The sequence below is a fragment of the Rattus norvegicus genome, chromosome 1, assembly GCF_036323735.1.
Source record: "Rattus norvegicus strain BN/NHsdMcwi chromosome 1, GRCr8, whole genome shotgun sequence".
Classification (NCBI taxonomy): Eukaryota; Metazoa; Chordata; class Mammalia; order Rodentia; family Muridae; genus Rattus; species Rattus norvegicus.
The window spans coordinates 240,694,924-240,718,138 of record NC_086019.1 but is presented as its reverse complement, the minus strand read 5'-3'; the positions used below and the strand labels follow the sequence as shown (position 1 = coordinate 240,718,138).

Below are 23,215 nucleotides of genomic sequence, written 5' to 3'. Positions count from 1 at the left end.
CAGATTGGATATGTAAAGAGGATCCAGAATTTTGCTGCATACAGGAAACACAACTTTCCAAGTGAATGGTCCGAAGAAACAAGCTGGAGTAGCCATTGTAATATTGAATAAAATTGACTTTCAGCAAAAAGTTATCAAAAAGTTAAAGAAGGACACTTCATATTCATCAAAGGAAAAACCCATCAAGATGAAGTCTCAATCCTAAATATCTATGCTCCAAATAAAAGGGCACCTACATTCATTAACGAAAGCTTACTAAAGCGCAAAGCACACATTGTACCTCACACAATAATAGTAGGAGATTTCAACACCCCACTGCCATCAATGGACAGATCAGGGAAACAGAAATTGAACAGAGACATTGAGAAACTAACAGAAGTTATGAACCAAATGGATTTAACAAATATTTATAGAACATTCCATCCTAAAATAAAAGAACATACCTTCTTCTCAGCACCTCATGGTACCTTCTTCAAAATTGACCATGTAATCGGACATAAAACAGGCCTCAACAGATAGAAGATAGAAATAATCCCATGCAACCTGTCAGATCACCATGAATTAAGGCTGGTCTTCAATAACGACAAAAACAGCAGAAAGACCACATATACATGGAAGTTGAACAATGCTCTACTCAATGATAACTTGGTCAAGGAAGAAATAAAGAAAGAAATTAAAGACTTCTTAGAATTTAATGAAAATGAAGGCACAACATACCCAAACTTATGGGACACTATTATAGCAGTGCTAAGAGGAAAGATCACAGCTCTGAGTACTTCCAAAAAGAAATGGAAGAGAACATATATTAGCAACTTGACAGCATACCTAAAAGCTCTAGAACAAAAAGAAACAAATACACCTGAAAAGAGTATATAATACAGGAAATAGTTGAACTCAGGGCTGAAATCAACCAAGTAGAAACAAAAAGGACTATACAAAGAATCAACAAAACCAGGAGCTGGTTCTTGAGAAAATCAACAAGTAGATAAACCCTTAGCCAGACTTACCAGATGGCACAGACACAGTATCCAAATTAACAAAATCAGAAAAGGGAGACATAACAACAGAGCCTGAGGAAATTGAAAAAAATCATCAGATCCTACTACAAAAGTCTATATTCAACAAAACTGGAAAATCTTGAGGAAATGGATACTTTTCTAGACAGATAACACATACCAAAGTTAAATCAGGAACAAATAAACCATTTAAACAGCCCCATAACTCCTAAAGAAATAGAAGCAGTTCAGAGCCTGCCCCACATGTGACCCATACATATATACATACATACACAGCCACCAAACTAGATAAGATTGATGAAGCTAAGAAGTGCATGCTGACAAGAACCGGATATAGGTCGCTCCTGAGAGACATAGTCAGAGCATGTCAAATACAGAGGCAAATGCTAGTAGCAAACCATTGAACTGAGAATGGGACCCCTGTTGGAGGAATTAGAGAAAGGATTTAAAGAGCTCAGGAGACTTGCAACTCCATAAGAACAACAATGCCAACCAACCAGAGCTCCCAGGGACTATAAAGCACTACTCAAAGAGTACACATGGACTGACCCATGGCTCCAGCTGCATATGTAGCAGAAGAAGGCCTTATTGGGCACCAAAGGAAGGAGAAGCCCTTGGTTCTGCCAAGGTTGGACTCCCAGTGTAAGGAAATGTGGGGAGGGGGTGGAGAGGGGAACACCCTAATAGAAGAAGGGAAGGGGAAGGGGGCCAGGGGCTTATGGATAGGAAACCAGGAAAGGGAATAATATTTGAAATGTAAATAAATATCCAATTAAAAAAGGGGGAAAGAAAGCAATAGGATTGTCAACATAATTAATCTTTTGTTTCTGCACCTCAAATTTTTCAAGTTACAACACTGAAAAAACCCTCACAGCCCTGCTTTTCTATTGTTCTGTTTTGTTTTGTTTTGTTTTTTCAGTTGTCATTGTTACTTACTAGAGTGGGATAATTCAAAGTAACAAAAGGACTGTAGCTATTATTAAGTAACTGTTTTCTTTTGTTTGTTTGGTTTCTTGAAATAGGATTTCTCTTTTAAAAGATGGTTTGTTTTGTTTGCAGACCCTAGTTCTAACTGCTTTTGCATAGTAATATTTACTTTTACCATTCTCTTTCCTGTTCATTTGTTTACTCTTTTCTAAAATTGATGTGAGGAACTGTTAGTGAGCCTGTATAGTTCTTTCTCACAGCTCTCCCTGCTGAGTAGTTATTACATTTACTTATCCAGTACAGTGTTCTTTCAAGGGATGCTAGAAAGTAGCATACAAACAGTATATGAATCAATATTCATATTTGTCTACTTTAATCAGTACATTTACATTTCTTTCCTGTGTCTTGAGGTCTCATTAAAGCATTTCTAGGTGCTGTTTACTAGATGAAAATCTTTGGGAAACCATACAAGAAAAAATTTGCTCATATTTTCCTTTTAAAATGTAGGAAAATGGATAGGGAAATAGCTTAGTGGGTAAGAAGTTTGCCATGAAAGCAAGATGACCTACATTTAAATTCCCAAAGCCCAGGTAAAAGCTCGATGGGGCAACAAATGGCTGTACTCCAAGCAGAGGGAGGGAGATCTCAGCACTTTGACAGCCAGTCCAGCTGAAATAGCCAGCTTCCAGTTCAGTGAGAACTTCCCCCAAAACACTAGGTAAAGAACATCTGATAGACTCCTCTTTTGGCCTCTACATCCTTAAGCACAAATAGGTATGTCTGAACACACACACACACACACACACACACACACACACACACACACACACACACACACGGGAAGGGAAGCTGGGGATGAAATGTAATAACTATATTATACATTAACTTTTATAAAATGTTTAATCCTTATTAGTCTTCTTTATATATAGCTATGTGCAAAATTAAAAGTTCTCACTAAATAGCATGTACAGAATGTTGTAGACTTCTGTCCTCTGGACATGACTTGGATGTTCAGTCTTTCAAATGTTAGCAAGATATGGTTACCTGCCCAAGACACTGCACAAGGCAGTTCCCAGTAACACTCCTTCATGGAACTGACGGTAAAGACAGCATGAAGCATCCCTGAGGATGTTTAAGTGGTTAGTGTAGCTACCTGCATGTTTCCCATCCTCATAATTACCCTAATTAAACTCGTTAGTTTGCCAACCTAGACTTTGATCAAATTGTTTCTTGGTGTATTCTTATCTGCTCTTGATTGAATAGGAAAAGGGTCCCCTTGAGAAACTAGAAAGCAGAGACATAACTCCTGCCTGTTAATGTAGAGAGTGTAGTGGTTAAGGAGAGAGACATTCAACTTTACCTTTAATAACAATACATACAGCAAATGCTAAGAAGTATTGAGTATCATGAACAGATATTTGGTAAAAATACCTAACGTGGCATAGATTTCAGAGAGGTGAGCTGAAAAAGATATGTCAGGGAAAATGCTGCAGAGACTATGACATTTCATGGATACTTTAAAAGTCAACAAATGTGAATTAAGGCAGGAGCCAAGTGATTAGAGTTCAAGAGAGCAGGGACCAGAGCTGTCACCAAGTAGACGCAGCAAAGCACAGACAAGAAATTGAAAGTTCACTGACTGGAGAGTAGTTTGAAGGAGAGAGAAAGTGGCAAGGTGAATACAAGAGTAACCTGGGCTCTGGAATAAGTGCTTTGTACACCGTGTTAGAAGATTTTACACTTTATCTCAAGTGCAATAGGGAGTCTTTGAGAAGTTTGTGTGTAAAATCTATGCATGATCAAATTTCCTAAGCTCAAAGAGTCTCGAGAAAATGTCTATTGTTCCCTGTTTTCAAGTAGGGTTTCCAGAGCATTCGTAATTTTAATGTGTGATGTCTTATGAGAGTTATTAATTACTTCTATAGGAAAATCCTCTTCCTGGGAACTTTAATCCTAGCAATAGAAATGAAAATTGTTCCTAACTTCTTTGTAAATCCTAACTATGTGGTAGATTTTGCAGGAGTCATATTAGCTTTGGGCATGCTCATCTACTGCAGTGGCTTTACCTGTTTTCACGTCTCATTCTTTACTCTTCCTGTTAAATAAGGGGCTGTAACCGAGGCTTTGTAGGCCTAATCCTTGGAGTTTATGGTTTGGTAACTTGCTTGGAGCCTGGAATATGTGTGTGTACTCCTGGTGTAGCTCATCTCCCATCCACACTTACAACACTTTGATGTTTAACTTATGCAAAACCTTAAGACATCAGAACTGATGTCCAAGAACTTTAGCTGAGGCAGGCAGAGATTTATAGGCTAGTAGATTTTATCCCCCTTTACACACACACACACACACACACACACACACACACACACACACACACACACACACACCTGAGGAGGAGGGGTTGGGAGGGAAAGAGAAAGAGACAGAGTGACAGAGAAAACAGTAACAATTCTCTTTTCAAAGGATTATTTGTAGGAAAAATGTAATCAAAATATAATTAGTTGCTTTAATTGGGGTCTGGACGATACCATAGGGTACAAAAAGTAAGCAGAGCAAGACTTTCCAGATGAATCAGCAGAGTTGCACTGTTGCGCGGTAAAATAAATGGTGGGTGTAGATTAAAATTGAACATCATTTGTACCTTCCCAAAGCAGAGGTATTGTGGATTATTGTCTGTTTTTTCTGTCCCCTCAATAGGGGTGCCTGTATGCGGATGAAATCTTATTAGTCAGATAAGGCTAGAGCCTGTCAAGGGGTAAAGAAGGAGGGAGGTAGGGAGGGAGGTAGAGAGAGGGGAGGAGGGGAGAGGGAGGGAAAGAGTGAGAGACAAGGGTGGGGAGAGAGAGTGAGAGACTGAGAGACGGGGACAGAGAGGGAGAGAGAGATGGGGCGAGAGAGAGGGAGAGAGAGATGGGGAGAGAGAGGGAGAGAAGGAGAGAAACACGAGATGAAGAAGGGAGAGACAAGATGGAATCTGTATGAGAGGATGATGGGCTGGAATCACATGGTCCTAGGAGCCATAAGTAACGGGATCTCACAGATGGACGATTGAGTTATGTGGGGCAAATTTGGCTAATCTAGTTGTGTAGCTTGTATCTATCAATTGAGTTTTGATTTCTTTGTGTGGGCATTTTGGGGGTTGAAGATTTACTGTTCTAAAACTGGTTGCTAAATTACAAGCCTCAGCAGGGCAGATGACTTGGGAAGTGTGAAGGACAATAGCTAACTATGGGAACCTGGGAAGACAGCTGCTTGTGGATCCCCATGTGGGTGGTGAGACCACCATTGCCAGTGTATAGCCAGACATAGCGTGGATTGATTTTTTTATAATTACACACTACACAGAGGCCTTGAACACTATGCATTGTGTATGGTTGACACTCCCTTGCTTTCATGTTTGAAAGGAATGGTGCTATTTCAAGCAGAGATTGACCCTTGACCCAGTTGGCAGCATATTCCCTCTAACGTTTACATTTGACTTAGAAGATTTAGTTGCTTTTAAAGAAATGTTTCATAGATGCAAGAAACAAAACTGTAAGAACGAAGTTCTGGGAATACAGGAGCAAGGTCTTGGTGATCAGAGTGACCAGGCTTAATGGAAACTAGCCAAAACAACTGTTCTCCCTACCCCTCCCTGTCGTAGATTCCAAGTACAACCACAAGATGCCATCCTGACCCTGCCCGACCACCCAGTTCCTCCCCCCTTCTGAGGAACTTGCCAACTTAGCCCTTTCCCAGTGATTCTCCAAGGCCAGGTGTAGGGCTGGGTAATGAAAATATCTACCTGAGCCAAGAATAGCCCCTTGAACAGGCCAGCCAATACCTGACCAGATCCTTTGTCCTGTGTCCCACCAATGAGAATAAGTCAGCTAGCCCTGTTGCTGAAGTCTGCCCTCTGTAAAGAATAAAAGTTGTGTGCTTTTTGGGTTTAGGATTGCCTCTCTCTGCATGGATGAACAACCCCACGTACATGGATTATTAAACTTCTTGCTATTACATTGTTCCCTTGGTCAATTTGTGATCTGTGGGTTGCGCTCCTGAGGTAAGACCACTTTGGGGTCTTACAATATTTACTGTAGTGAAGTGTTCTTCAAGGGACAACGAAATACATGAGGTATTTGGAATTAGATCTGTGGCATGAAGATGGAAAAGTTCTAGTGGTAGATGAGACACAGCAAAGCATCCAGACATTTCGATGTTAGATCAGTGTCAAGGGTAGTGATGCTAAAGGACGTCATAGGCAAGAAGGATCAGTTTGAGCTGGGCTTCTGCAGAGCTGGAACTGCACAGGGAAGCTGGACTTAAGCTGGACTTTTAGTGACTGGGAACATGAAATGTCTGCAGGAGGTTGAGCAACGACTTTCCCTGTGCTTTTAATCTTCCCCTTGTGTTGTCATCTTTCCGTATAGCCGAGACTGGATAAAAGTCCTTTTTTCTGGTGTATAAGAGTATGGTACATCTGTGTATGTATTCATGCTGGTACGTGTGTTGGTTTATGTAGAGGATGTACATATCAGCATGTGTAGGCCTGAGGCTGACATCTGGAGTCTTCTTCAACTACTTAGTCCATACTGATTGGGCCAGTGTCTCTCTCTTGAACCCAGAGTTCATGGATTGGGATACAGCTAATTCCTTGTTTCCTGGTTTCCTGGCCAGCTTTCCCCCAGGACTTCTTGTTTCTGCCCTCCGAGGACTGGAATTTTAGACAGGACATCATTCCCTACCTGCATTTATGTTAATTTAGGAGATTCAAACTCCTGTTCTCATACTGAGCCATCTTTCCAGCCCCAGATTTGTTTCTAAAAGTTTTCACAGAATCTGAAGTTTGAGATTTCAGTATATTAAGAATTAATAATCCAATTGGAATTTCTTTTAGTTTTTGGTAAGTTATTTATTCTCTTATATAATGACTAAAACCATGTTCTTTCGAGCACTGTAATTTGTATGTTATATTCTGTCATAGTCACTTTACCTATTGCTGTATAAAGATGCCCAGGCAGGGCTGGAGGGATGGCTCAGCGGTTAAGAGCACCGACTGCTCTTCCAGAGGTCATGAGTTCAATTCCCAGCAACCACATGGTGGCTCACAACCATCTGTAAAGAGATCTGATGCCCTCTCCTGGTGTATCTGAAGATAGCTACAGCGTACTTATATAGAATAAATGAATAAATCTTTAAAAAAAAAAAAAAAGATGCCCAGGCAAAGCAACTTAGGAGAGAGTGGGTTTATTTTGGCTCGCTATTCAGAAGTACAGTCCATCATGGTGGGAAATCCTGGCAGCAGGAACCTGTGTAACTGGTTACACCACATCTGCAGTCAGGAAACAGACAATGAATTCTGATCTCAGCAGAATTCTTTTTATGCATTTTGGAATCCTAGCCTAGGAGATGGTGCCACCTATTTTAAGTACAGTCATCCTTCCTCACTTAATGTCATGTAGGTAATTCCTCAAAGCATGCTCAGAGGCTTGGGTCCTAGGTTATTGGAGATACTATCACTAACAGTCCATGTTAACCATGGCATATACTATACATAGAAACAAAGTAGTCAGTAAGATTATTCACTGGCTCTGAAATTAAAAGGAATACAACATAAACAAATAAGCAAATGATTATAATAATTTTGTGGTATATTCTAAGAAAGGAAGAAGAATGAAAAGGTAGACAGTGATTCTCTTAGTTCTGATTCTTAATGAGGACTAAATCTGCCCTATAGACATGTTTTAAAATTGTTTATGGGGCTCTTCTTGGATATTACTAGTGATAATCAATTTCTAATGCATTTGCTGAAATGTATGCATATTATTCAGCAAAAGTAAAAAGCTTCCTAGTCATTGTTTATGTTTCAGATCATGACTTAACAGGTTGAGCTCTTCTTCTTTAATTTTGAAATACATTAGTATAATATGTAACAAATGGCTGGCCAGTGTGGTTGCTTGAGTGCAGCTGACCCCTGTGTTATATATAGACCCATGTGGTTAAGTGCTTCTCCAGTTAGTAGGACTGCTTGAGTGAGGAGGTGTGGCCTTGTCAGAGGGTGTGGGCCCTGGAGGTAGGCTAAAGTTTCAGAACCACACCATTCCCACTTAGTCCTCACCCTGCATCTTGGTGGTCTCAGCATGTAAGCTCTTAGCTATGTCTTCAGTACTATACCTGCCTGCCTGCTGCCACGATGCTCAGCGTGATAAGTATAGACTTACTCTCTGAAACTATAAACAAGCCCCCTCCTGATGAAATGCTCTTGTTTGTAAGTTGCCTGGTCATGGTGTCTCTTTACAGCAATGAAAAAAATAACTAGGAGAGATAATAAATATTTCCCCTTTTATTGAAAATAGTCTTTTCTCATTCAGTATGTCCTGAATTCATATACTCAAGGGTCCTACAAATACAGTAAACTTAAAGCCTTAGTGTGTGTGTGTGTGTGTGTGTGTGTGTGTGTGTGTGTCATGGTACAGACCTGTGCAGGTCTTGTGCATGCTGCCTCAGTGTCTATGAGTTCATATGAGCATTTCTCAGTTGATTAAGAGAAAGCTAATACATTTTTAATGAAAGACAGCTATGACATAGAACTAATCGTAGTCTTGAGGGTAGTAATTATAACAGTATTTTATAATTGTTTCCTTTATAAAAACTTTTGTTCGAGGCCCAGGAGTACAAGTATTAGATGGAAGAATTACTGCTGAATAGGAAGATTAGATTAGATTAGATTAGATTAGATTAGATTAGATTAGAATTGGAGACCCCAGTACAGAAGATAAGGGTGAGGAGGCTTGGTTCACTTGAATGGGTCCAGGTTGACTTTTCATTTCTTCCTTATTCTCATGGGAAATCCTGATAACAGGAGCCTTCTTTTGCCCTTGGAGCAGGTGCTGAAGTCTTCCTCAGGCAGTGTGTGACTCAGATCAATCTAAGAGATAACAAGTGGGAAGTCTCTGAGGACACCGGCTCCACCCAGCAGTTTGACCTTGTCATCCTTACCATGCCAGCTCCTCAGATTCTGGGTCTTCAAGGTGACATTGTGAACTGTGAGTAGCTTTGCTGTTTACCTGCTCAGGGAGGGTTGAAGGGACGCAGATCGGCTTTTCTCTTTGAGTGGAAGACCTGTTCTCAATCCTACAGATGTTAATTTTCAAAACTGATTATGGTCTACTTCCTGAAGTTAGTCCACGACATACACGAAGCTCACAGAATGGTGTGTAACTCGTTAAAATTGAATGGTTCTCTTAATGCTCTTGGTTTAAAAACAAGTCAGTGTTGTTTCTGATGCTGTAGTGTGACCCAAAAGAGCAGTGTCTTTGTGGCCATCCTGAAGAAAAGCTGTTCATCATGGCTTCCTCATGGCTGCCTCATTTCCTGTCTTCTCTGGGTTACTGCTAAGTGTTTTCTGCTATTGGATGAAGTTACTTAGCCTTACTGATGAGTATGTGGGTGTCATAGAGCATAACTTATCCCGATGGAGCTAAACTCACGTTAAAAAGCCATACTTTCAAAAGAGAAATGGTAAAGACATTTCTTTGAATAAGGAAAAGGTGGGGTTGGGGATTTAGCTCAGTGGTAGAGCGCTTGCCTAGCAAGAACAAGGCCCTGGGTTCAGTCCCCAGCTCAAAAAAAAAAAAAAAAAAAAAAAAAAGAAAGAAAGAAAGAAAAGGAAAAGGTACCTTTTTATTTTTAACCAAAATTAATATATTTTAAGGAGGATTATGGTGAGCCATCAATAAACAGAATACTCTATCTGAGTAAACAAATCCAGTATTGTGTTTATATTCTTTTTTCATATACAAAGAAACTATTAAAGCATTATAAAGATTTTGTTGGATAAAATAAAAATTCATTGTGAACCTGGGGAATTTTGGTACACCTGGCTTAGTGGCCAGTTTTTCTTTTCTTTATCTACCTGAGAAATGACAAGTGGGAAGTCTCCTCAGAAATGTTCTCTCCAGGGCTGAAGCCTGTCCCCGTGGTGCCCCTCTTTCCTGCTTCTTAGAGAGGTTACACTGCGAGTTTCCATTTCCATAGAAACAAGATGGTAAATGGCTGGGGGAATTCAGTATTTCCCAGACCACACAGGTGTGTTTGGAAGAAGGGTCAGGAAACCAGAATGGACTGCTTTCCTGGAACTAACTCAAGATGACTCTGAGCTCCTGGCTGTCCTTCTGATCCACGCTCCTACTACATGATAGACAGTAACCTCAGTGTGAGCCAAATAAACCCTCCTTCATTGCTCTGAAAACAAATGTCAGGTATTTTTACCTCAGCCACAATAAAAGTGGCTAGTTTAGTTGACATGTACAGGATTGTGATTTTTATCAAGCAAAATGGTCAAAAATGGCAATTTCACATGAACCAACTCATAGGAAGTACTGTATACAGATGCAGGAGTTGAAATAAATTTTGAGTAAGGACTGCCATTGGTGGTGTTCATTTAAGTTTTCTCAGAACTGTATAGGCTGCTTTAAACCAGGCATCATGGTGTCCCTTTCAGGATCAGGAGCACTGCAAATCTGAGGCCTGAGTGGAATACATAGTAAGGTACTGGCTTACACACACAAACACGCGCGCGCGCACACACACACACACACACACACACGCACACGCATGCACACACGTGCACATGCATGAATACACACACACACACACGTCCACACACATCACCACCACCAACTTTGCTTGTACATGAGTGTGTTATGTCTGATTATAGTTATTGGATTTTTCACAAATTACTGAAAAGCCTTAATGTTCAAGTCTCTCGTTTTTTCTTTTGAAACAGCGCTTAAGTGTGGGAGTTGGGATAGAGTTATTGACGTTAAATAGCTATCTTTGCTATTTGGTTTTTAAAATAAAATGTGCAAGGGATAGAATATGTATGCACATAGAATTGAATTTCCTGTATTTTTCCAGACTCTATTCTAAAAATAGGCAACTGAGGAATGTGATTTAAGTGCAAATATCCTTTCTAGTTGGCAACTGTTATATGCCTTCGTTAGTAGCTGTGGAAAATTGGATACCTAATATTTTTTTGGATATATTAAAATGGTAAGAGATCTATTTTCAAAGTCATATATTGCCACCTACTGGCACAGGTATATATTGCAGTTCCCCAGATTAGGCTAGACAATGCCTAGAATGTAGAAAACTACTGTGACTATAGTATAAATCACTCACCACAAGATTTTCATCTAGAGCCACGCGAATGCATTTACTAAGACCCAAATGTGAAAAGTTTGTACAAAAATCAGAGTGTGCTACCAGACCCATGAAATATTTATTAATTGTGAGCAGCTTGATGACATTTTTTCTTTCTCATTTTCTGTCTCTCTCTAAATCATGTCTAGGCTGTAGAATCAGCATAATACTACATTTTACCTGAAGTTTTTGGCTATCATTTCAGTGTAGTGTGAATTACAATTAATCATCTTCTTTTCTATTTTGTGTTTCATAAAACAGAAGTACTGTCTACTGAAAATTATTAATTATATTTATTCCTTCTCCCAACTGAGAGAATAGGGAAGTTTCAAGGACCATGTGATTGACCTCTTGGAGCTTACTTCTCTATAGCCATGCTAAGACAAACCCGGAAGCAAACCGAGACATTACTATCAACTCCATTCTTAGGGAATGTGACTTGTGAACCCCCAGAATTGTGTGGCCACAAAGCCAATAGCAGTGGAGTACTGAAAACACCCACTGCACTTGTGATGATGTTGATCTGTCCCATTGAACCCAGTAGGGTTTTGCAGCAAGTTGCTGTTTTTGAAATTGGATGCCCCAATGGGTGTGTTAATGTCCAGTATATTGTTGTTATATCCTTGTGATGAACTGTTTCTATAATCAATGTGAAAGTGATTTAAGATATAAATTGCTGAATATCAGTATAGCAAATACTTTCTTTTTTAAAAAAAAGTGTCTCGTTTGCTTGGAATGCCAATTTTCATCCTTTTCCCACAAGGTATAGTTCTTACAGGCAATAAATATGTAGGTCTTGTGTTTTAATTCATGCTATTAATCTGTAATTTTTAATTGAATACTTAAGGTCGTTAACATTCAGAGTTCTTGCTAAATGGTATGTAGTAATCTGGGTTGGAAAATTACTGTCTTATAGAGTTTAAAATGCATCATTCCATGTCCTTCTGTTTTTAAACCTGGTCTTGTTCTAATGGTCCTTCTGCCTTGTATGTGACCTGGTTCTTCTTTCTTGAAGCTTTTCATATTCTTACTTTATTTTAACTATAATGTGACATATATAGTTCATTTTTTGGCCCTCTGTTGCTTATATCTAGGTGGATATTTCATTCTCTAGATAAAGGGAGTTTGCTGCTATAGTTTTATTATGTTTCCTAGAACTTTAGCTTCCCGTCCTATTTGACTTTATTCTTTGACTCCTTAATATTGTATCCAGTTAACTCTTTTTTTTTATTAACTTGAGTATTTCTTATATACATTTTGAGTGTTATTCCCTTTCCCAGTTTCCGGGCAAACATCCCCCTCCCCCCGTCCCCTTCTTATGGGTGTTCCCCTCCCAACCCTCCCCCCATTGCCGCCCTCCCCCCAACAGTGTAGTTCACTGGGGGTTCAGTCTTAGCAGGACCCAGGGCTTCCCCTTCCACTGGTGCTCTTACTAGGATATTCATTGCTATCTATGAGGTCAGAGTCCAGGGTCAGTCCATGTATAGTCTTTAGGTAGTGGCTTAGTCCCTGGAAGCTCTGGTTGCTTGGCATTGTTGTGCATATGGGGTCTCGAGCCCCTTCAAGCTCTTCCAGTTCTTTCTCTGATTCCTTCAACGGGGGTCCTATTCTCAGTTCAGTGGTTTGCTGCTGGCATTCGCCTCTGTATTTGCTGTATTCTGGCTGTGTCTCTCAGGAGCAATCTACATCCGGCTCCTGTCGGTCTGCACTTCTTTGCTTCATCCATCTTGTCTAATTGGGTGGCTGTATATGTATGGGCCACATGTGGGGCAGGCTCTGAATGGGTGTTCCTTCAGTCTCTGTTTTAATCTTTGCCTCTCTCTTCCCTGCCAAGGGTATTCTTGTTCCCCTTTTAAAGAAGGAGTGAAGCATTCACATTTTGATCATCCGTCTTGAGTTTCATTTGTTCTAGGCATCTAGGGTAATTCAAGCATTTGGGCTAATAGCCACTTATCGGTGAGTGCATACCATGTATGTCTTTCTGTGATTGGGTTAGCTCACTCAGGATGATATTTTCCAGTTCCAACCATTTGCCTACGAATTTCATAAAGCCGTTGTTTTGATAGCTGAGTAATATTCCATTGTGTAGATGTACCACATTTTCTGTATCCATTCCTCTGTTGAAGGGCATCTGGGTTCTTTCCAGCTTCTGGCTATTATAAATAAGGCTGCGATGAACATAGTGGAGCATGTGTCTCTTTTATATGTTGGGGCATCTTTTGGGTATATGCCCAAGAGAGGTATAGCTGGATCGTCAGGCAGTTCAATGTCCAATTTTCTGAGGAACCTCCAGACTGATTTCCAGAATGGTTGTACCAGTCTGCAATCCCACCAACAATGGAGGAGTGTTCCTCTTTCTCCGCATCCTCGCCAGCATCTGCTGTCACCTGAGTTTTTGATCTTAGCCATTCTCACTGGTGTGAGGTGAAATCTTAGGGTTGTTTTGATTTGCATTTCCCTTATGACTAAAGATGTTGAACATTTCTTTAGGTGTTTCTCAGCCATTCGGTATTCCTCAGCTGTGAATTCTTTGTTTAGCTCTGAACCCCATTTTTTAACAGGGTTATTTGTCTCCCTGCGGTCTAACTTCTTGAGTTCTTTGTATATTTTGGATATAAGGCCTCTATCTGTTGTAGGATTGGTAAAGATCTTTTCCCAATCTGTTGGTTGCCGATTTGTCCTAACCACAGTGTCCTTTGCCTTACAGAAGCTTTGCAGTTTTATGAGATCCCATTTGTCGATTCTTGATCTTAGAGCATAAGCCATTGGTGTTTTGTTCAGGAAATTTTTTCCAGTGCCCATGTGTTCCAGATGCTTCCCTAGTTTTTCTTCTATTAGTTTGAGTGTGTCTGGTTTGATGTGGAGGTCCTTGATCCACTTGGACTTACTTTGTACAGGGTGATAAGCATGGATTAATCTGCATTCTTCTACATGTTGACCTCCAGTTGAACCAGCACCATTTGCTGAAAATGCTATCTTTTTTCCATTTGATGGTTTTGGCTCCTTTGTCAAAAATCAAGTGACCATAGGTGTGTGGGTTCATTTCTGGGTCTTCAATTCTATTCCATTGGTCTATCTGTCTGTCTCTGTACCAATACCATGCAGTTTTTATCACTATTGCTCTGTAATACTGCTTGAGTTCAGGGATAGTGATTCCCCCTGAAGTCCTTTTATTGTTGAGGATGGTTTTAGCTATCCTGGGTTTTTTGTTATTCCAGATGAATTTACAAATTGTTCTGTCTAACTCTTTGAAGAATTGGATTGGTATTTTGATGGGGATTGCATTGAATCTGTAGATTGCTTTTGGTAAAATGGCCATTTTTACTATATTAATCCTGCCAATCCATGAGCATGGGAGATCTTTCCATCTTCTGAGGTCTTCTTCAATTTCTTTCTTCAGTGTCTTGAAGTTCTTATTGTACAGATCTTTTACTTGCTTGGTTAAAGTCACACCGAGGTACTTTATATTATTTGGGTCTATTATAAAGGGTGTTGTTTCCCTAATTTCTTTCTCGGCTTGTTTCTCTTTTGTGTAGAGGAAGGCTACTGATTTATTTGAGTTAATTTTATACCCAGCCACTTTGCTGAAGGTGTTTATCAGCTTTAGTAGTTCTCTGGTGGAACTTTTGGGATCACTTAAATAAACTATCATATCATCTGCAAATAGTGATATTTTGACTTCTTCTTTTCCGATCTGTATCCCCTTGACCTCCTTTTGTTGTCTGATTGCTCTGGCTAGAACTTCAAGAACTATATTGAATAAGTAGGGAGAGAGTGGGCAGCCTTCTCTAGTCCCTGATTTTAGTGGGATTGCTTCAAGTTTCTCTCCATTTAGTTTAATGTTAGCAACTGGTTTGCTGTATATGGCTTTTACTATGTTTAGGTATGGGCCTTGAATTCCTATTCTTTCCAGGACTTTTATCATGAAGGGGTGTTGAATTTTGTCAAAAGCTTTCTCAGCATCTAATGAAATGATCATGTGGTTTTGTTCTTTCAGTTTGTTTATATAATGGATCACGTTGATGGTTTTCCGTATATTAAACCATCCCTGCATGCCTGGGATGAAGCCTACTTGATCATGGTGGATGATTGTTTTGATGTGCTCTTGGATTCGGTTTGCCAGAATTTTATTGAGTATTTTTGCGTCGATATTCATAAGGGAAATTGGTCTGAAGTTCTCTTTCTTTGTTGGGTCTTTGTGTGGTTTAGGTATAAGAGTAATTGTGGCTTCATAGAAGGAATTCGGGAGTGATCCATCTGTTTCAATTTTGTGGAATAGTTTGGATAATATTGGTATGAGGTCTTCTATGAATGTTTGATAGAATTCTGCACTAAACCCGTCTGGACCTGGGCTCCTTTTGGTTGGGAGACCTTTAATGACTGCTTCTATTTCCTTAGGAGTTATGGGGTTGTTTAACTGGTTTATCTGTTCCTGATTTAACTTCGGTACCTGGTATCTGTCTAGGAAATTGTCCATTTCCTGCAGATTTTCAAGTTTTGTTGAATATAGGCTTTTATAGTAAGATCTGATTATTTTTTGAATTTCCTCTGAATCTGTAGTTATGTCTCCCTTTTCATTTCTGATTTTGTTAATTTGGACACTCTCTCTGTGTCCTCTCGTTAGTCTGGCTAAGGGTTTATCTATCTTGTTGATTTTCTCAAAGAACCAACTTTTGGTTCTGTTGATTCTTTCTATGGTCCTTTTTGTTTCTACTTGGTTGATTTCAGCTCTGAGTTTGATTATTTCCAGCCTTCTACTCCTCCTGGGTGTATTTGCTTCTTTTTGCTCTAGAGCTTTTAGGTGTGCTGTCAAGCTGCTGACATATGCTCTTTCCTGTTTCTTTCTGCAGGCACTCAGCGCTATGAGTTTTCCTCTTAGCACAGCTTTCATTGTGTCCCATAAGTATGGGTATGTTGTACCTTCATTTTCATTAAATTCTAAAAAGTTTTTAATTTCTTTCTTTATTTCTTCCTTGACCAGGTTATCATTGAGTAGAGCATTGTTCAATTTCCACGTATATGTGGGCATTCTTCCCTTATTGTTATTGAAGACCAGTTTTAGGCCATTGTGGTCTGATAGCACGCATGGGATTATTTCTATCTTTCTGTACCTGTTGAGGCCCGTTTTTTGACCAACTATATGGTCAATTTTGGAGAAAGTACCATGAGGAGCTGAGAAGAAGGTATATCATTTTGCTTTAGGATAGAATGTTCTATAAATATCTGTTAAGTCCATTTGGCTCATGACTTCTCTTAGTCTGTCTACGTCTCTGTTTAATTTCTGTTCCCATGATCTGTCCATTGATGAGAGTGGAGTGTTGAAATCTCCCACTATTATTGGGTGAGGTGCCATGTGTGTTTTGAACTTTAGTAAGGTTTCTTTTACGTATGTAGGTGCCCTTGTATTTGGGGCATAGATATTTAGGATTGAGAGTTCATCTTGGTGGATTTTTCCTTTGATGAATATGAAGTGTCCTTCCTAATCTTTTTTGATGACTTTTAATTGAAAATTGATTTTATTTGATACTAGAATGGCTACTCCAGCTTGCTTCTTCTGACCATTTGCTTGGAAAGTTGTTTTCCAGCCTTTCGCTCTGAGGTAGTGTCTGTCTTTGTCTCTGAGGTGTGTTTCCTGTAGGCAGCAGAATGCAGGGTCCTCGTTGCGTATCCAGTTTGTTAATCTATGTCTTTTTATTGGGGAGTTGAGGCCATTGATGTTGAGAGATATTAAGGAATAGTGATTATTGCTTCCTGTTATATTCATATTTGGATGTGAGGTTATGTTTGTGTGCTTTTCTTCTCTTTGTTTTGTTGCTAAGACGATTAGTTTCTTGCTTCTTCTAGGGTATAGCTTGCCTCCTTATGTTGGGCTTTACCATTTATTATCCTTTGTAGTGCTGGATTTGTAGAAAGATATTGTGTAAATTTGGTTTTGTCATGGAATATCTTGGTTTCTCCATCTATGTTAATTGAGAGTTTTGCAGGATACAGTAACCTGGGCTGGCATTTGTGTTCTCTTAGAGTCTGTATGACATCTGTCCAGGATCTTCTGGCCTTCATAGTTTCTGGCGAAAAGTCTGGTGTGATTCTGATAGGTCTGCCTTTATATGTTACTTGACCTTTTTCCCTTACTGCTTTTAATATTTTTTCTTTATTTTGTGCGTTTGATGTTTTGACTATTATGTGACGGGAGGTGTTTCTTTTCTGGTCCAATCTATTTGGAGTTCTGTAGGCTTCTTGTATGCCTATGGGTATCTCTTTTTTTAGGTTAGGGAAGTTTTCTTCCAAGATTTTGTTGAAGATATTTACTGGTCCTTTGAGCTGGGAGTCTTCACTCTCTTCTATACCTATTATCCTTAGGTTTGATCTTCTCATTGAGTCCTGGATTTCCTGTATGTTTTGGACCAGTAGCTTTTTCTGCTTTACATTATCTTTGACAGTTGAGTCAATGATTTCTATGGAATCTTCTGCTCCTGAGATTCTCTCTTCCATCTCTTGTATTCTGTTGGTGAAGCTTGTATCTACAGCTCCTTGTCTCTTCTTTTGGTTTTCTATATCCAGGGTTGTTTCCATGTGTTCTTTCTTGATTGCTTCTATTTCCATTTTTAATTCCTTCAACTGTTTGATTGTGTTTTCCTGGAATTCTTTCAGGGATTTTTGCGATTCCTCTCTGTAGGCTTCTACTTGTTCTCTAAGGGAGTTCTTCACGTCTTTCTTGAAGTCCTCCAGCATCATGGTCAAATATGATTTTGAAACTAGATCTTGCTTTTCTGGTGTGTTTGGATATTCCATGTTTATTTTGGTGGGAGAATTGGGCTCCGATGATGCCATGTAGTCTTGGTTTCTGTTGCTTGGATTCCTGCGCTTGCCTCTCGTCATCAGATTATCTCTAGTGTTACTTTGTTCTGCAATTTCTGACAGTGGCTAGACTGTCCTATAAGCCTGTGTGTCAGGAGTGCTGTAGACCTGTTTTCCTGTTTTCTTTCAGTCAGTTATGGGGACAGAGTGTTCTGCTTTCGGGTGTGTAGTTTTTCCTCTCTACAGGTCTTCAGCTGTTCCTGTGGGCCTGTGTCTTGAGTTCACCAGGCAGGTCACTTGCAGCAGAAAAGTTGGTCTTACCTCTGGTCCCGAGGCTCAAGTTTGCTCGCGGGGTACTGCCCATGAGCTCTCTGCGGTGGCAGCAACCAGGAAGATCTGCGCCGCCCTTTCCGGGAGCTTCCGTGCACTAGGGTTCCAGATGGCGTTTGGTGTTTTCCTCTGGCATCCGAGATGTGTGTGCAGAGTGCAGTCTCTTCTGGTTTCCCAAGCGTGTCTGCCTCTCTGAAAGTTTAGCTCTCCCTCCCACTGGATTTGGGTGCAGAGAACTGTTTATCCGGTCTGTTTCCTTCAGGTTCCGGCGGTGTCTCAGGCGCAGGGGTCCTGCCGCTCCTGGGCCCTCCCCTACGGGAACCCAGAGGCCTTATACAGTTTCCTCTTGGGCCAGGGATGTGGGCAGGGGTGGGCAGTGTTGGTGGTCTCTTCCGCTCTGCAGCCTCAGGAGTGCCCACCTGACCAGGTGGTGAGGTCTCTCTCCCACGGGGTTTGGGAGCAGAGAGCTGCTGCGGGCCAGGATCCACGGTCCAGTTAACTCTTATTGAACGCTGCTACTATGGAACTGGCCATTTGGGGCACAATTGTACTCCTTTTCACATTCCTATGTTTACATTATGAGTTGTACATGTGGTCATTGGATAAACATATTTTTACAATTTTTATATTCTTCCTATTAAAATGTTTTCCATATTCAAATGGATTGAAGTGTCTTGCCTTCTCTCTGGACTGAATGTGTTTAACATTTGCTAAAGCTGCATCCCTCATGATCACGGCACTGGTCATCATCTCTAGCACTGCTCTGAGAGTAGACTGTCATTCAACATCCCTTCAGATACATCATTACCAGCCACATAAACTTTTCCAGTGTCTGAAAATTCCACTCTTTACTTTTTGTGTCTGTTGTTTACTGAGAGGCATTCGTGTGGTTAGCAGCCCTTTCCCTACAGAAAGCTGTGTATCAATAGTCATACTTGTCTACATATGTGTATGTCCTCATGACTTTATTACTATAATGTGTGATAAATATTTCCTGAGTGTAATTTGTAGGTTAAAGTATTGCAATGTCTTAGTAGGCTTTGCCATATGTTTGTAGCTAGTCTTCTTAATGTTGTGTAATGTGTTTTTCTGTACATATATCAGCACTGAATATATTTCATTTCATATCACTTTTTAAATTTCTACCAAAGGAATAAAAGCATAGACAACATTGGCTTTAACTTGTATTGTCCATTACTTAAAGTAAAATTCAGCCTTTTTTCATCACTAGATTTCCTCCTCTGTGAATAACAAGGTCATCTCTTCACTTTGTTTCTCAGGCTCTGTTCTCTGAGAACATTTTGCACACAAGAGTCCTGATGTTTGTCATGTGTTATTACAAATGTTTAGGAGACTGTCACTTGCCTTTCGCTTTTGTTTATGCCAATTGTCATAATAATTTCTTGAGGTTTTTATTTACTCAGATGTGTTCTTTTCTGTAATATATGATAGACTTCCTGGCTCTGTGATGACAAGTCACTCCCCCACTATGAATTCAAACACATATCCTTAATTCCAATAATTTAATTTTATGCTTTATGTTTAAATATTCATCTCACCTAAAATATGTGTTTATGTAGGGAATAAAACAGGTGACTGAATTTGTTTCTCCTGAGAATGACTGTCAACTACATTGGCACCATTCATTTAATATGGGGTTCATCCCTCTGGGTCGAGATTCCTCACTCTCTATATGTTAGGTCTCTCATATGCACATGTTTCCTCTGCATGTCGAGTCTGTTCCATTTATTTGACATTTTCTGTTCTCTTTGTTGTTTTCTTTATAGTCACTTGGTGATCGTAGCTCAACTTTAGAGTCTAAACTCTGTGAGGATGGGTAGCAGACAGCTTCATTTTACCCAGAATTGCCCTCAAAATTCTTCATGTTTTTACCCTGTATCTTTCTAGCAAGGGATGCTTGCTCATGTATTTGGGACTTACTTCACTTTCTAGTTATTTTAACTGGACAGTCCCACCTTGCCTTTTAGGATTCAATTGTGTTTAGATTTAAACTTTAGTAAAAGCTTAGAAATCATCTTGGTGTCCCTAATTTCACAGACCTGCTTGTGATGATCAAGTGGTCTTTTCTTAGTTAGATACCTCTTCATTACCTCTTTGAGCTTCTATTTGCTCCTGGCTAAGATTGTTGTGAGGGCATGGCTTCATCCCTCACCTTGCTTCCTGAGAGTCTATCTGTAGACAGTGTCATTTAACTACGCCATTCAAGAGCGGAGCTCAAATTTACATGACCCTTTCAGTTTTTGCCAACAGCTCTATCTTCTAGCCTAGGAGCACTACAACCAGAATGTCAGCAAAGCTCTCGGGGACTCTATAGTTCAGGAAGTGCCAAATCAGAAATGAAGGCTTAGTTCCTCCCTCTGCCATTGTTCAGAATCATTCTCCCCTTTGCCACTTGTAGTGTTTGGAGAATACAGTGTCCTTCCACAAGCATAGTATCCCCTGGAGGCCTGGCCTTTCACACCTCTTTGGATCTTCTTGTCTTGACTGGCCATAGCACTCTGACAGTAAGACTAACTCTGATTGGTCATTTCCAGAACTCATTGTGAGGAATTGGTTTGCCTCTTTTTCAGGTGACTTTTTTTTTAAATCTTGTTTCATCTTTTTTTTTTCACTCCAGAATTTATCCCCTTCCTGGTCCACCCTCTAACTGTTCCACATCCCATACCTTCTACCCCTGCCAGTTTCCAGGAAGATGTCCCCACCCCCCACCCCAACAGACCTCCCCACTCCCTGGGGCTTCCGGTCTCTTGAGGGTTAGGTGCGTGTTCTCTAGGTCCAGACCCGGCCGTCCTCTGCTGTACCTGTATTGGGGGCCTCATCTCAGCTGTGTGTGCTGCCTGCTTGGTGGTCCAGTGTCTGAGAGATCTCAGGGTCCAGATTTATTGAGACTGCTGGCCTTCCTACAGGGTTGTAAGTACTTCTCAGCTTCTTCTAGCATTTTTTTTCTTTTTTCTTTCATTGGATCTTTTCTTTAATTACATTTCAAGTGTTGTCCCCTTTCACAGTTTCCCCACTAGCAACCTCCATCCCCTCCGCCTCCCCCTGCTTCTATGAGGGTGCCCACCCCCCACCTACCTACCCACTCCTCCCTTCTCCCTGCACTAGCATTCCCCAATACTGGGGCATCCAGCCTTCACAGGACCAAGGGCCTCTCCTCCCATTGATGCCCCATAAGGCATTCTCTGTTACATATGCAGCTGAAGCTATTAGTCGCTCCATGTGTACTCTGTGGTTGATGGTTTAGTCTCTGGAAGCTCTTGGGGGTCTGGTTGGTTGATACTGTTGTTCTTCCTATGGGGTTGCAAACTCCTTCAGCTCCTTCAGTCCTTTCCCTAATTCCTCAGTTGGAATCCCCCTGCTTTGAGCATCCACCTCAGTTTTGGCAGCCTTTGGCAGAACCTTTCGGGTGAGAGCTATACCAGGCTCCTTTCAGCATGCACTTCTCGGCATCTGCGATAGTTAGTGTCTAGGGGCAGTCTCTGGATCACCTTTCCTTCAGTCTCTACTCCACATTTTTTCTCCTTATTTCCTCCTGTGAGTATTTTCTTCCCCCTTCTAAGAAAGACTGAAGCATCTACACGTTGGTCTTCCTTCTTCTTGAGCTGCATGTGGTCTTGTATCTTGAGTATTCCAAGCTTTTGGCCTAATATCCACTTATATGAGTGAATACCATGTGTGTTCTTTTGTGATTGGTTTACCTCACTCAGGATGATATTTTTAGTTCCATCCATTTGCCTAAGAATTTCATGAAGTCATTGTTTTAAATAGGAGAGTAGAATTCCATTATATAAATGTGCCACATTTCCTGTACCCATTCCTCTGTTGAAGGACATCTGGGTTCTTTCCAGCTTCTGGCTGCTATGAACATAGTGGAGCATGTGTCCTTGTTATATGTTGGAGCATCTTTTGGGTATATACCCAGGAGAGGTACAGCTGGGTCCTCAGGTAGCACTATGTCCAGTTTTTCTGAGGAACTTCCAGACTGATTTCCAGAGTGGTTGGACCAGCTTGCAATCCCACCAACAATGGAGGAGTGTTCCTCATTCTCCACATCCTAGCCAGCAGCTGCTGTCACCTGAGTTTTTGACCTTAGCCATTCTGAGTGGTGTGAGGTGGAATCTCAGAGTTGATCTGATTTGCATTTCACAAATGACTAAAAATATTGAGCATTTCTTTAGGTGCTTCTCGGGCATTCAATATTCCTCAGTTAAGAATTCTTTGTTTAACTCAGTACCCTATTTTTTAATAGGGTTATTTGATTCTCTGGAGTCTAACTTGTTATTTGTATATGTTGGATATTAGCCTTTAATCAGATGTATGATTGGTAAAGATCTTTTCCCAATATGTTGATTGCCATTTTTCCTAATGTCAGTGTCCTTTGCCTTACAGAAGCTTTGCAATTTTATGAATTCTGGTTTATCGATTCTTGATCTTAGAGCATAAGCCATTGGTGTTCTGTTTAGGAAATTTTCTCCTGTGCCCATGAGTTCGAGGCTCTTCCCCACTTTCTCTTCTGTTAGTTTCAGTGTATCTAGTTTGACGTGGAGGTCCTTGATCCACTTGGACTTGATCTTTGTAAAGGGTGATGAGAACGGATCAATTTGCATTCTTGTACATGCTGACTGCCAGTTGAACCAGCACCATTTGTGGAAAATGCTCTTTTTTTCCACTGGATGGTTTTAGCACCTTTGTCAAAGACCAAGTGACCATAGGTATTTGGGTCATTTCTGGGTCTCTGTACCAATACCATACAGTTTTTATCAAGATTGCTCTGTAATCCAGCTTGAGGTCAGAGATAGTGGTTCCCCCAAATGTTCTTTTATTGTTGAGAATAGTTTTCAATATCCTGGGTTTTTTGTTATTCCAAATGAATTTGCAAACTGTTCTTTCTAACTCTATGAAGAACTGAGTTGGAATTTTGATGGGATTACATTGAA

The 23,215-nt window shown here is 40.4% G+C and overlaps 1 protein-coding gene across 6 annotated transcripts in view; it reads left to right on the top strand.

The window, feature by feature from the left end:
• Positions 1 to 23,215, top strand: part of Rnls (renalase, FAD-dependent amine oxidase) — a 272,771-nt gene that overhangs the window by 5,334 nt on the left and 244,222 nt on the right. For all 6 annotated transcript variants that reach the window (XR_010055152.1, XR_005489056.2, XM_006231294.3 and 3 more), the window contains exon 4: positions 8,813 to 8,971. Coding sequence is in view for 4 of the 6 variants with exons in the window: in XM_006231294.3 (XP_006231356.1) it covers positions 8,813 to 8,971 (159 nt within the window). In the remaining 2 variants the exon portion in view is untranslated. The remainder of the gene's footprint in view (positions 1 to 8,812; positions 8,972 to 23,215) is intronic.